We start from the raw sequence: 13,447 nt of genomic DNA on the forward strand, positions 1-13,447 counted from the left end.
GCAATGATGTTGGACACAGAGAGGGAACACTTCTGTCCCCATACCCATATCTGTCTAAATGATTCTCTAATCTTTCAGTCTTTTTGATTTGAGATCTCAGACCAAGTAATCAAGTTTTTCACCACTTGCGAAAAGGCCATGAACACCATTTTCTCAGCCCACTTTTCTTCAAACAAAATGTAAAACCATCTGTGCTTCTTATAGTTCTTTTCACTGGGACTGTTCCCACTTTCTACTCCCTTTTCAGATCAGAAGTTTTTGATGTGATGCAAAAGTTCCATTATGCGGCATAAAAGCTGCTACTGGGGCTATCGATTGATAAAATTCAAGGTATTACATTATCATATGTCATATTCCATTAGGTTTCTGCAGGAATCAAATGGAATTGAAAACAAATAGTGTATCATTTAGTCATTTAGGTCAGCACCAAACTCTGGATATGAAATAGCTTCCTGTTAGTACCTTGGTCTGGAGGTTTAACTTGTAAATATGAGGTATGGTTTATGTTAAGTCATGGACATAGGAGTAAACAAAAGAGGTAAAACCAAGGCTATAGAGGGACAAAATCTATTTTACACTATTAAGGATTTTAAATAAGATGTATTTCTGCTATAATTCTCTAAATAAAAGAACTGTGACCTGCTACAGAGGTATCTGCTAAAGATTGGCTGAAACAATAAGGAGAAGGAAAAAAAGGGAAAAATAAATCATTCCAAATTAATCCATAGGTGGAATACAATTTAGGATGTAAGTGGGAAAAAGAAAGATACATACAAAAGGAGGGATGATAAGGTTCCTAGATGGTTTAGGTGGTTAAGAATCTGATTCTTATTTCTGATTGAGTAATGATTTCAAAAAAAATGAGATTGGGCCCTCCAACCAGTCTTGCTCCCCATGAAGTCTGTGTCAGCTGCTTTTTTTCTATCCCTCTACACTGGGTTGGAAGAGACAGTTAAGCATCCGACACTAGGTCTTGGATCAGGTCATGATCTCAAGATTCAGAGACTGAGCCCTGAGTCAGACACCATGCTCAGCAGAGAGTCCGCTTGATATTCTCTCTCCAACTCACTCTAACTCTCCCATTCACGCTCTATCTCAAATAAATAAATAAATAAATAAATAAATAAATAAATAAATAAACACATAACTCTTAAAAAACAAAGATAAATGCAATGATACCAGCATGTCAATCCATGACAACAAAGAACAGGTTCCTCTAGGCAAGAATAGGGCCGGGAACACCATATGTGCCAATGAACCTCATGTCAGAGAAGATGTAAAGCCTCCTTTCATTAACTAGAACTCTTAAAGATATATTGGTCATAAAGATGGGAAGAATATTTATGAAGAGGTTTGTAGACTGAAATGGTTCTCTTTAGGAAAGATATAATTATTTTCCTTGTTATTGAATGAACTCAAAATGTCGACCTAACTTATGCCCCATCACCAGGATTATTTCTATTTTTAGAAAGATGTAACTAAAAATGTCCTTGACCTGAAATCAAAGGACCTGCTTCTGTCAATTATTTGCTGTATGGTCAAGCATTTCCTGCTCTCTAAGTGAGAATGAAAATGGAATGATAATCCTGGCTCTGCCTGATTTGTGGGACAATTGTGGTAACTGAATGAGAGAATAAATATATTGAAGCTTCAATTTACTTTGGGCGTCATATCTACCTAAGTGTATACATAGAGTAAAACTTCAAGAAGGACTTCATAAAGGAAGTGCTGTAATAACACACACACACACACACACACACACACGAAAAACCACACGAACATAGAAACATTGGATGCAGGATGACACAGATTTTATTAGGAAAGAACGGAAGGAAGAAAGTTCAAAGCCATTGCAAAGAGCTTAGTAACCTGGCAGGACTTACGAACTATAATGCATCTATCTAAAAAGATGATCAGTACTGATCACTGCGGAGAGCTAATATGCACTCATAAGAATGTGTTTACATGCTGTAGAAGTGAAAGGTGATGATCACTTTCCGGAGACTGAGAGTGTGAATCAATGGATGTGGACCAGCGTCTGGGGTTGACCAAATGGAGTGGCTCAGCAATTGCTACAGTAAACCAGAGACACTAGAATACAATCAAATTGAAGTAGATTGCATTCCGCCCATAGACTCATAAGCATTGCTGAGAAAGATGACAGGGGCAGTGTAAGCATGTGTGTGTCCCCAGGAAAGCCGAGGGAGCAACTTCTTGTAAGACAGGAACTTTGGCAAACTGGCGTAGGATATACATTCCGGTGAGTGCTGAGTGTATAACAAGTTGCTCAGCAGCAGCAAGGCTGGCAGCAGCTGGATCCACAGCCTTGGGCTAGGCACCCGGGCAGGCAGCAGCAGGTGGGCTGGTAGCAGGTTCTCCTGCAGATAACGGGGGTGCAGCAAGCTGGCTGGGAGCAGGGTGTGCAGCAGCAACTGGGGCGGCAGCAAGGCTGGCAGCAGCTGGACACACAGCATGTGGGCTTGCAGCAGGTGGTCCTGCAGCAGGTGGTCTGACAGCACGTTGGGCGGCTGCAGCAAGGCTGGCAGCAGCTGGACCCGCAGCCACTGGACCCACAGCAGCTAGGCTGGCAGCAGCTGGACACACAGCATGCGGGCTTGCAGCACGTGGTCCTGCAGCAGGTGGTCTGACAGCACGTTGGGCGGCTGCAGCAAGGCTCGCAGCAGCTGGACCCGCAGCCACTGGACCCACAGCAGCTAGGCTGGCAGCAGCTGGACACACAGCATGTGGGCTTGCAGCAGGTGGTCGTGCAGCAGGTGGTCTGACAGCACGTTGGGCGGCTGCAGCAAGGCTGGCAGCAGCTGGACCCGCAGCCACTGGACCCACAGCAGCTAGGCTGGCAGCAGCTGGACACACAGCATGTGGGCTTGCAGCAGGTGGTCGTGCAGCAGGTGGTCTGACAGCACGTTGGGCGGCTGCAGCAAGGCTGGCAGCAGCTGGACCCGCAGCCACTGGACCCACAGCAGCTGGGCTGGCAGCAGCTGGACACACAGCATGCGGGCTTGCAGCACGTGGTCCTGCAGCAGGTGGTCTGACAGCACGTTGGGCGGCAGCAGCAAGGCTCGCAGCAGCTGGATCCACAGCAGCTGGGCTGGCAGCAGGTGGTCCTGAAGCAGGTGGTCCTGCAGCACGTGGGCTGGCAGCACGGGGAGCAGCACGATTCACTCATGGTGTCGCAGGTGGAGGCGTGGGCTTCTGGTCTCAGGTGACTTTCTCAGATTCTCACTGATGCCTCCTTCCATTCTGGGCCTTTTATACACTGGACCCCCTCACCCCCAACGTATGGACCAATGGGCAGGACTTCCCTTGTTTATACCGTTTTCCATAGTCACTGGTGCCTAGTAGAAGAGGAAGTTCCCTAAGTGTTAGGAATCCCTAGAGAGTAGGTGCTTAACATGTTTCTTAATTGAGAGTAACTCATAGGAACATTGTCAGAGGGAAGCAAGGTGGTCACATCAGCAGCCTCGTTCTTGCTTCCGGGGCCATGGGATCACGTGATGCAGTTCCTGGGAAGTGGTTGGTGAGTCAGTTTCGTGCTCCTTGCCCAGCACTGGTACTTGGGTTGCATGCAGACTGGGAGTATCCCTGAGGTGAAGGGAGCTTGATGTTGATATGTTCATAGTGATGAATTGCAATCATGCTGGAGCCCGAGTCTGTTTCCCCAAAGTGCCTCATTCCAGAGGCCCGCAGGCATCTGTCTCTGGGAGCACCCTACCCCGTTTGCATAGGGCAGTGCAATCAAAGACACTTGGGTGGAGGACGTCTGGCATCATGTCTTCCATATGTCAAGGCCGAATCGAGCAGGTGGATAGAAACAGGACTCAACAAGCATCCATGAACATACTTCCTGAGTGACCAGCAGTCCTGCTCTCATTTACCCAGAAATGAGTGTTTTCCCAGTCCGTGGGCCTGTCAGTGGTATAAGCGGGGCAGTTTGGGATGAGTCGGTGACCCTAGCCCTAACCTTGTTAACCAGCAGAGTGAGATATTTAGTCGCACTGACTCCACAGTTACTGTTTTCTCTTCCTGCGTCCCACCGTGCCATCCCTTCTCCTCCTCTTTTCCCTCTTCTTTCTCCTCTGTCTTCCTTTTACACAAATTGTGCCTGCCTGCCATCGTGAAGGAGAAAATGTGGGGTCCGAGTGGAGAAAATCGTAGACTGTAGATGATGCCTTACACATGCCGGGCATAGAGATCAGATCTTCCTGTGTTCAGGACAATTTCTACACAGCAGCAGATCTGCATCTCTATGCCTCGGGGCGGGCTGTTTTCATGCAACAGCAGGATGTCATGTTGCCTGGGTGTGTGCCGCACTGACAGAAGCGCTCAACCAATGCTTCTGGAGAGTTGGTGTATGTGACTGCAGGGCTGTCCTTGCTCCTGAAAGAGGAGAATCCTGACATGGCTGTTTCTATTCTTTTCTGATCTATTTCTCAGGATTGAGCCAGTTGAAAACTGTGACGCTGGCCTCCATCCTGTATCACTTCCCCACCTTCCAACCAGTGGGATCTGCCCTCCCTCCCGCAAGAAACCACATGCCTGAATGCTGTTCTTCAGAGTAGCTTCTGGGAAAAACCAAACTCTGACATTACCTATCTCTGTCCCGATTTCCTCACTTCTACCATGGGAACCTTAGGATGTACTTTAAGAATTCCTTCAAGGATTAGGAGGGAGGAGTTAAGTGGCAGAGAAGGAGGTGGCCATGGGCTTTCCTGATCCCTGCATCACAGTTCTATTGAGCTCAGGTCACTTGGAACACCCAGGAAATTGATAGGAAGGTTGGAAGAAGGATCTGTGTGGTTGGGGGGACATGGCCCTGCAGGTATGAGGGGTGTTTAAGTGAATTGGGGGAGAGGAAAACTGTTGTGCCACGGAGGGGAGGGGGGCCGTTTCTGTGGGGAGAGAAAAGGGAGACAAAGAGAGAGGGGTTGAGAGAGTCCGGTGTTGGGTCCACACAAGAGGAAATGTCCCTGGGCCACGTGTGTGGCTCAGTTTGTTCAGAGTCTGACTTTGGCTCAGGTCATGATCTCTGGGTCCTGGGGCTGAGGCTCGCATCAGGCTCTCTCAGTGGGAGCTCAGTGGGAGTCCGCTCGGCCCCTCCTTCATTCTCTGTCCCACACCCCTGCAATGCTCGCTTTCTCCCTCTCTCTCTCTGTCTCTCTCTCTCTCTGTGTGTGTGTGTATGGAAAAAAAAAGGCGGATGACACAAAATGTAGGAGAAAGTTTTATGAAGGAGCATAAATACAGCTTATATTTTGCCCAACACATGTAGCTGGTGAGTAGCAGAACAGGAATTTAAATAGTCTTCTAAACGATTCCAATTCTCATAACCAAGATCTATCGTCGTCTACGATAGAGAACCTAGTGATTGAAGATAAAATTGGAGATGAAGACTTGCACAGTTATTGAAGGGAGTAGTACAGAAAACGGATAATGCAAGCTAGCGGCATCCTCCGAAGTTGGCCCAAACAGAAGTAGGCCCCATTATGGGGTGGCGGTGGAAGCTAGGAGCTCTATAGAACGTTTCCCTAGATTTCTGTCTGGAAGTTTTGTAGTTTTGGGCTTTACATTTGGGGCTATAATCTATTTGCGTCGGATGTTGTATATGATATGAAGGATGGGTTGAAGTTTATTTTGAGGAGTGGGGGGGGCATGTCTGTTTAATTGTTCCAACACCATTTGTTTAAAAGACTACACTTTCTCTGCCTATAGAATTGGCACCTTTCTGCAAAATTCAATGCCTAAGAAACGTGTGTCTATTTGTGGACTCTCGGTTTTGTTGCACTGATTTCTGTGTTCATCATTTCACGTGTAGCCCACCAAACAGCTGTTTTTGAAAACAAGATGGAGTTTCAGTGCACATGCAATTTTGAACAAGCTACTTTCCTCCACACTGGTTTCCTCAGCTCCACAATATGGAAGTAGTGATGCTCACTTTCCAGGATTGTATGACAAATAAAGAGTGTGCAGGTAAAGCATCTCTCTGAGTGCCCAGCGTGTGGCAGGTCCTCAGGAAATGTCAGGAATTCTTCCCATAAGTTCTCTGCCTTGTGAACTTAAGTACTCTGGCAGAGAATTCCACATACGTCCTCTAGGAAGACGATACTCCCCGTCACATGTAGTGTGTTCACTATTCCAAAGCATTTTTATATCTCTTGAGAAGGTGGCCGTGATCAAAACCTCTTATTTTATTTTCTGCCCAGAGCCTTCCTAATCCTTGTCCTGCTGGGTGCCTTCAGAGTTGTCTTTGTTATTCAGCTCTTCACCCAAAGATCCAGGTTTCCTCCTTTGGGGAGGCAACCTAACTAACATCTGTCTTGATTTGGAAGAGTGCATCCTTTCTGCTCCGTTTTTGTTTTCATTCTCCTTTATCCTCCTTTTCTTGAAAATTCGGATGTGAATTTCCTCTAGCCTATGTGTCTTTATCTCACAGAACACAGGAAGTTGGGGAAGCCTGGTGGCTCAGTGGTTGAGCATCTGCCTTCAGCTCAGGTGGTGATCCTGGGGTCCTGGAATGGAGTCCCACATCCACCCCCCAACAGGGAGCCTGTTCTCCCTCTGCCTATGTTTCAGCCTCTCTCCCGGTGTCTCTCACGAAGAAAGAAAGAAACTCTTACAAGAAAAGAACACAGGAAATCGTTCTCTCTTTGTTTACCGCCTAAAGACTGTGATTGGATCAAAGCAGCCTATGCCTGCTGCATGGGTACCTCAACTATCAGGACTCTACAAACTTCTCTTCTCTGAACAATGTCCAGGTCAGGACATCAAATTGCCTCAAAGTTTGAGAGCCTTGGAATTGTGGCCTGAGCTTGTGTGCTTGCAAGGGTGATTCTTCATACCAATTTCTTTAAGATGAATGAAATGAGGGGCACTTGGGTGGCGCATTCAGAGAAGCATCCACTCTTGGTTTTGCCTCAGATCATGATCTCAGGCTTGTCAGACTGAGCCCTGGGTCAGGCTCTACGCTCATGGGGGGAGTCTGTTTGAGATTCTATCTCCACCTCCCTCTGCCTTTCCCACTCATGCTCTCTCTCAAATAAATAAATAAATGAATAAATGAATGAATAAATAAATATATAACTCTTAAAAAAAAAAGAGAGATAAAAGCAATGATACCAGTACGCCAATCCATGAGAACAAAGAACAGGTTCCCCTCGGCAAGAATAGGGCCAGGAACACTATATGTGCTAATGAATCTGATGTCAGAGAAGTTGCAAAGCCCCTTTTCATTAACCAGAACTCTTAAAGGCATATTGGTCATAAAGCTGAGAACAATGTTTAGGAAGAGGTTTGTAGACTGAAATGGTTCTCTATAGGAAATTTATAATTATTTCCTTTGTTATGGAAACAACTCACAATGTATGCCTCCCTTATGCCCCATCACCAGGATTATTTCTATTTTTAGAAAGATGTAACTAAAAATGTCCTTGACCTGAAATCAAAGGACCTGCTTCTGTCAATTATTTGCTGTATGGTCAAGCATTTCCTGCTCTCTAAGTGAGAATGAAAATGGAATGATAATCCTGGCTCTGCCTGATTTGTGGGACAATTGTGGTAACTGAATGAGAGAATAAATATATTGAAGCTTCAATTTACTTTGGGCGTCATATCTACCTAAGTGTATACATAGAGTAAAACTTCAAGAAGGACTTCATAAAGGAAGTGCTGTAATAACACACACACACACACACACACACACACGAAAAACCACACGAACATAGAAACATTGGATGCAGGATGACACAGATTTTATTAGGAAAGAACGGAAGGAAGAAAGTTCAAAGCCATTGCAAAGAGCTTAGTAACCTGGCAGGACTTACGAACTATAATGCATCTATCTAAAAAGATGATCAGTACTGATCACTGCGGAGAGCTAATATGCACTCATAAGAATGTGTTTACATGCTGTAGAAGTGAAAGGTGATGATCACTTTCCGGAGACTGAGAGTGTGAATCAATGGATGTGGACCAGCGTCTGGGGTTGACCAAATGGAGTGGCTCAGCAATTGCTACAGTAAACCAGAGACACTAGAATACAATCAAATTGAAGTAGATTGCATTCCGTCCATAGACTCATAAGCATTGCTGAGAAAGATGACAGGGGCAGTGTAAGCATGTGTGTGTCCCCAGGAAAGCCGAGGGAGCAACTTCTTGTAAGACAGGAACTTTGGCAAACTGGCGTAGGATATACATTCCGGTGAGTGCTGAGTGTATAACAAGTTGCTCAGCAGCAGCAAGGCTGGCAGCAGCTGGATCCACAGCCTTGGGCTAGGCACCCGGGCAGGCAGCAGCAGGTGGGCTGGTAGCAGGTTCTCCTGCAGATAACGGGGGTGCAGCAAGCTGGCTGGGAGCAGGGTGTGCAGCAGCAACTGGGGCGGCAGCAAGGCTGGCAGCAGCTGGACACACAGCATGTGGGCTTGCAGCAGGTGGTCCTGCAGCAGGTGGTCTGACAGCACGTTGGGCGGCAGCAGCAAGGCTGGCAGCAGCTGGACCCGCAGCCACTGGACCCACAGCAGCTAGGCTGGCAGCAGCTGGACACACAGCATGCGGGCTTGCAGCACGTGGTCCTGCAGCAGGTGGTCTGACAGCACGTTGGGCGGCTGCAGCAAGGCTCGCAGCAGCTGGACCCGCAGCCACTGGACCCACAGCAGCTGGGCTGGCAGCAGCTGGACACACAGCATGCGGGCTTGCAGCACGTGGTCCTGCAGCAGGTGGTCTGACAGCACGTTGGGCGGCAGCAGCAAGGCTCGCAGCAGCTGGATCCACAGCAGCTGGGCTGGCAGCAGGTGGTCCTGCAGCAGGTGGTCCTGCAGCACGTGGGCTGGCAGCACGGGGAGCAGCACGATTCACTCATGGTGTCGCAGGTGGAGGCGTGGGCTTCTGGTCTCAGGTGACTTTCTCAGATTCTCACTGATGCCTCCTTCCATTCTGGGCCTTTTATACACTGGACCCCCTCACCCCCAACGTATGGACCAATGGGCAGGACTTCCCTTGTTTATACCGTTTTCCATAGTCACTGGTGCCTAGTAGAAGAGGAAGTTCCCTAAGTGTTAGGAATCCCTAGAGAGTAGGTGCTTAACATGTTTCTTAATTGAGAGTAACTCATAGGAGCATTGTCAGAGGGAAGCAAGGTGGTCACATCAGCAGCCTCGTTCTTGCTTCCGGGGCCATGGGATCACGTGATGCAGTTCCTGGGAAGTGGTTGGTGAGTCAGTTTCGTGCTCCTTGCCCAGCACTGGTACTTGGGTTGCATGCAGACTGGGAGTATCCCTGAGGTGAAGGGAGCTTGATGTTGATATGTTCATAGTGATGAATTGCAATCATGCTGGAGCCCGAGTCTGTTTCCCCAAAGTGCCTCATTCCAGAGGCCCGCAGGCATCTGTCTCTGGGAGCACCCTACCCCGTTTGCATAGGGCAGTGCAATCAAAGACACTTGGGTGGAGGACGTCTGGCATCATGTCTTCCATATGTCAAGGCCGAATCGAGCAGGTGGATAGAAACAGGACTCAACAAGCATCCATGAACATACTTCCTGAGTGACCAGCAGTCCTGCTCTCATTTACCCAGAAATGAGTGTTTTCCCAGGCCGTGGGCCTGTCAGTGGTATAAGCGGGGCAGTTTGGGATGAGTCGGTGACCCTAGCCCTAACCTTGTTAACCAGCAGAGTGAGATATTTAGTCGCACTGACTCCACAGTTACTGTTTTCTCTTCCTGCGTCCCACCGTGCCATCCCTTCTCCTCCTCTTTTCCCTCTTCTTTCTCCTCTGTCTTCCTTTTACACAAATTGTGCCTGCCTGCCATCGTGAAGGAGAAAATGTGGGGTCCGAGTGGAGAAAATCGTAGACTGTAGATGATGCCTTACACATGCCGGGCATAGAGATCAGATCTTCCTGTGTTCAGGACAATTTCTACACAGCAGCAGATCTGCATCTCTATGCCTCGGGGCGGGCTGTTTTCATGCAACAGCAGGATGTCATGTTGCCTGGGTGTGTGCCGCACTGACAGAAGCGCTCAACCAATGCTTCTGGAGAGTTGGTGTATGTGACTGCAGGGCTGTCCTTGCTCCTGAAAGAGGAGAATCCTGACATGGCTGTTTCTATTCTTTTCTGATCTATTTCTCAGGATTGAGCCAGTTGAAAACTGTGACGCTGGCCTCCATCCTGTATCACTTCCCCACCTTCCAACCAGTGGGATCTGCCCTCCCTCCCGCAAGAAACCACATGCCTGAATGCTGTTCTTCAGAGTAGCTTCTGGGAAAAACCAAACTCTGACATTACCTATCTCTGTCCCGATTTCCTCACTTCTACCATGGGAACCTTAGGATGTACTTTAAGAATTCCTTCAAGGATTAGGAGGGAGGAGTTAAGTGGCAGAGAAGGAGGTGGCCATGGGCTTTCCTGATCCCTGCATCACAGTTCTATTGAGCTCAGGTCACTTGGAACACCCAGGAAATTGATAGGAAGGTTGGAAGAAGGATCTGTGTGGTTGGGGGGACATGGCCCTGCAGGTATGAGGGGTGTTTAAGTGAATTGGGGGAGAGGAAAACTGTTGTGCCACGGAGGGGAGGGGGGCCGTTTCTGTGGGGAGAGAAAAGGGAGACAAAGAGAGAGGGGTTGAGAGAGTCCGGTGTTGGGTCCACACAAGAGGAAATGTCCCTGGGCCACGTGTGTGGCTCAGTTTGTTCAGAGTCTGACTTTGGCTCAGGTCATGATCTCTGGGTCCTGGGGCTGAGGCTCGCATCAGGCTCTCTCAGTGGGAGCTCAGTGGGAGTCCGCTCGGCCCCTCCTTCATTCTCTGTCCCACACCCCTGCAATGCTCGCTTTCTCCCTCTCTCTCTCTGTCTCTCTCTCTCTGTGTGTGTGTGTGTATGGAAAAAAAAAGGCGGATGACACAAAATGTAGGAGAAAGTTTTATGAAGGAGCATAAATACAGCTTATATTTTGCCCAACACATGTAGCTGGTGAGTAGCAGAACAGGAATTTAAATAGTCTTCTAAACGATTCCAATTCTCATAACCAAGATCTATCGTCGTCTACGATAGAGAACCTAGTGATTGAAGATAAAATTGGAGATGAAGACTTGCACAGTTATTGAAGGGAGTAGTACAGAAAACGGATAATGCAAGCTAGCGGCATCCTCCGAAGTTGGCCCAAACAGAAGTAGGCCCCATTATGGGGTGGCGGTGGAAGCTAGGAGCTCTATAGAACGTTTCCCTAGATTTCTGTCTGGAAGTTTTGTAGTTTTGGGCTTTACATTTGGGGCTATAATCTATTTGCGTCGGATGTTGTATATGATATGAAGTATGGGTTGAAGTTTATTTTGAGGAGTGGGGGGGGCATGTCTGTTTAATTGTTCCAACACCATTTGTTTAAAAGACTACACTTTCTCTGCCTATAGAATTGGCACCTTTCTGCAAAATTCAATGCCTAAGAAACGTGTGTCTATTTGTGGACTCTCGGTTTTGTTGCACTGATTTCTGTGTTCATCATTTCACGTGTAGCCCACCAAACAGCTGTTTTTGAAAACAAGATGGAGTTTCAGTGCACATGCAATTTTGAACAAGCTACTTTCCTCCACACTGGTTTCCTCAGCTCCACAATATGGAAGTAGTGATGCTCACTTTCCAGGATTGTATGACAAATAAAGAGTGTGCAGGTAAAGCATCTCTCTGAGTGCCCAGCGTGTGGCAGGTCCTCAGGAAATGTCAGGAATTCTTCCCATAAGTTCTCTGCCTTGTGAACTTAAGTACTCTGGCAGAGAATTCCACATACGTCCTCTAGGAAGACGATACTCCCCGTCACATGTAGTGTGTTCACTATTCCAAAGCATTTTTATATCTCTTGAGAAGGTGGCCGTGATCAAAACCTCTTATTTTATTTTCTGCCCAGAGCCTTCCTAATCCTTGTCCTGCTGGGTGCCTTCAGAGTTGTCTTTGTTATTCAGCTCTTCACCCAAAGATCCAGGTTTCCTCCTTTGGGGAGGCAACCTAACTAACATCTGTCTTGATTTGGAAGAGTGCATCCTTTCTGCTCCGTTTTTGTTTTCATTCTCCTTTATCCTCCTTTTCTTGAAAATTCGGATGTGAATTTCCTCTAGCCTATGTGTCTTTATCTCACAGAACACAGGAAGTTGGGGAAGCCTGGTGGCTCAGTGGTTGAGCATCTGCCTTCAGCTCAGGTGGTGATCCTGGGGTCCTGGAATGGAGTCCCACATCCACCCCCCAACAGGGAGCCTGTTCTCCCTCTGCCTATGTTTCAGCCTCTCTCCCGGTGTCTCTCACGAAGAAAGAAAGAAAATCTTACAAGAAAAGAACACAGGAAATCGTTCTCTCTTTGTTTACCGCCTAAAGACTGTGATTGGATCAAAGCAGCCTATGCCTGCTGCATGGGTACCTCAACTATCAGGACTCTACAAACTTCTCTTCTCTGAACAATGTCCAGGTCAGGACATCAAATTGCCTCAAAGTTTGAGAGCCTTGGAATTGTGGCCTGAGCTTGTGTGCTTGCAAGGGTGATTCTTCATACCAATTTCTTTAAGATGAATGAAATGAGGGGCACTTGGGTGGCGCATTCAGAGAAGCATCCACTCTTGGTTTTGCCTCAGATCATGATCTCAGGCTTGTCAGACTGAGCCCTGGGTCAGGCTCTACGCTCATGGGGGGAGTCTGTTTGAGATTCTATCTCCACCTCCCTCTGCCTTTCCCACTCATGCTCTCTCTCAAATAAATAAATAAATAAATAAATAAATAAATAAATAATGAATGAATGAATAAATAAATATAACTCTTAAAAAAAAAAGAGATAAAAGCAATGATACCAGTACGCCAATCCATGACAACAAAGAACAGGTTCCCCTCGGCAAGAATAGGGCCAGGAACACTATATGTGCTAATGAATCTCATGTCAGAGAAGTTGCAAAGCCCCTTTTCATTAACCAGAACTCTTAAAGGCATATTGGTCATAAAGCTGAGAACAATGTTTAGGAAGAGGTTTGTAGACTGAAATGGTTCTCTATAGGAAATTTATAATTATTTCCTTTGCTATGGAAACAACTCACAATGTATGCCTCCCTTATGCCCCATCACCAGGATTATTTCTATTTTTAGAAAGATGTAACTAAAAATGTCCTTGACCTGAAATCAAAGGACCTGCTTCTGTCAATTATTTGCTGTATGGTCAAGCATTTCCTGCTCTCTAAGTGAGAATGAAAATGGAATGATAATCCTGGCTCTGCCTGATTTGTGGGACAATTGTGGTAACTGAATGAGATAATAAATATATTGAAGCTTCAATTTACTTTGGGCGTCATATCTACCTAAGTGTATACATAGAGTAAAACTTCAAGAAGGACTTCATAAAGGAAGTGCTGTAATAACACACACACACACACACACACACATGAAAAACCACACGAACATAGAAACATTGGA

The 13,447-nt window shown here is 46.9% G+C and overlaps 1 protein-coding gene across 1 annotated transcript; it reads right to left on the reverse strand.

Annotated features, from left to right (window-relative positions):
- Nucleotides 1–1,794: 1,794 nt before the first annotated feature.
- LOC129504549 (keratin-associated protein 9-1-like) lies at nt 1,795–8,955 on the reverse strand. The gene is made up of 2 exons (XM_055317298.1): nt 8,256–8,955; nt 1,795–3,074 (listed from the first exon to the last, which is right to left on the reverse strand). The coding sequence occupies exons 1-2, from the start codon at nt 8,870–8,872 to the stop codon at nt 2,288–2,290; spliced, it is 1,404 nt and encodes a 467-aa protein (XP_055173273.1). The 5' UTR covers nt 8,873–8,955; the 3' UTR covers nt 1,795–2,287.
- Between the last annotated feature and the right edge of the window lie 4,492 nt (nt 8,956–13,447).

This window comes from Nyctereutes procyonoides, unplaced genomic scaffold (genome assembly GCF_905146905.1).
Source record: "Nyctereutes procyonoides isolate TBG_1078 unplaced genomic scaffold, NYPRO_anot_genome, whole genome shotgun sequence".
NCBI lineage: Eukaryota > Metazoa > Chordata > Mammalia > Carnivora > Canidae > Nyctereutes > Nyctereutes procyonoides.

Bases quoted from the DNA above. Each gene is read 5' to 3' on its own strand.
- LOC129504549 (XM_055317298.1), bottom strand. From the start codon at position 8,872: ATGAGTGAATCGTGCTGCTCCCCGTGCTGCCAGCCCACGTGCTGCAGG. The intron at 3,075-8,255 runs TTGCTGCTGCTG...CTGCGAGCCTTG, and splicing joins GGATCCAGCTGCTGCCAGCC to CTGCTGCCGCCCAACGTGCT.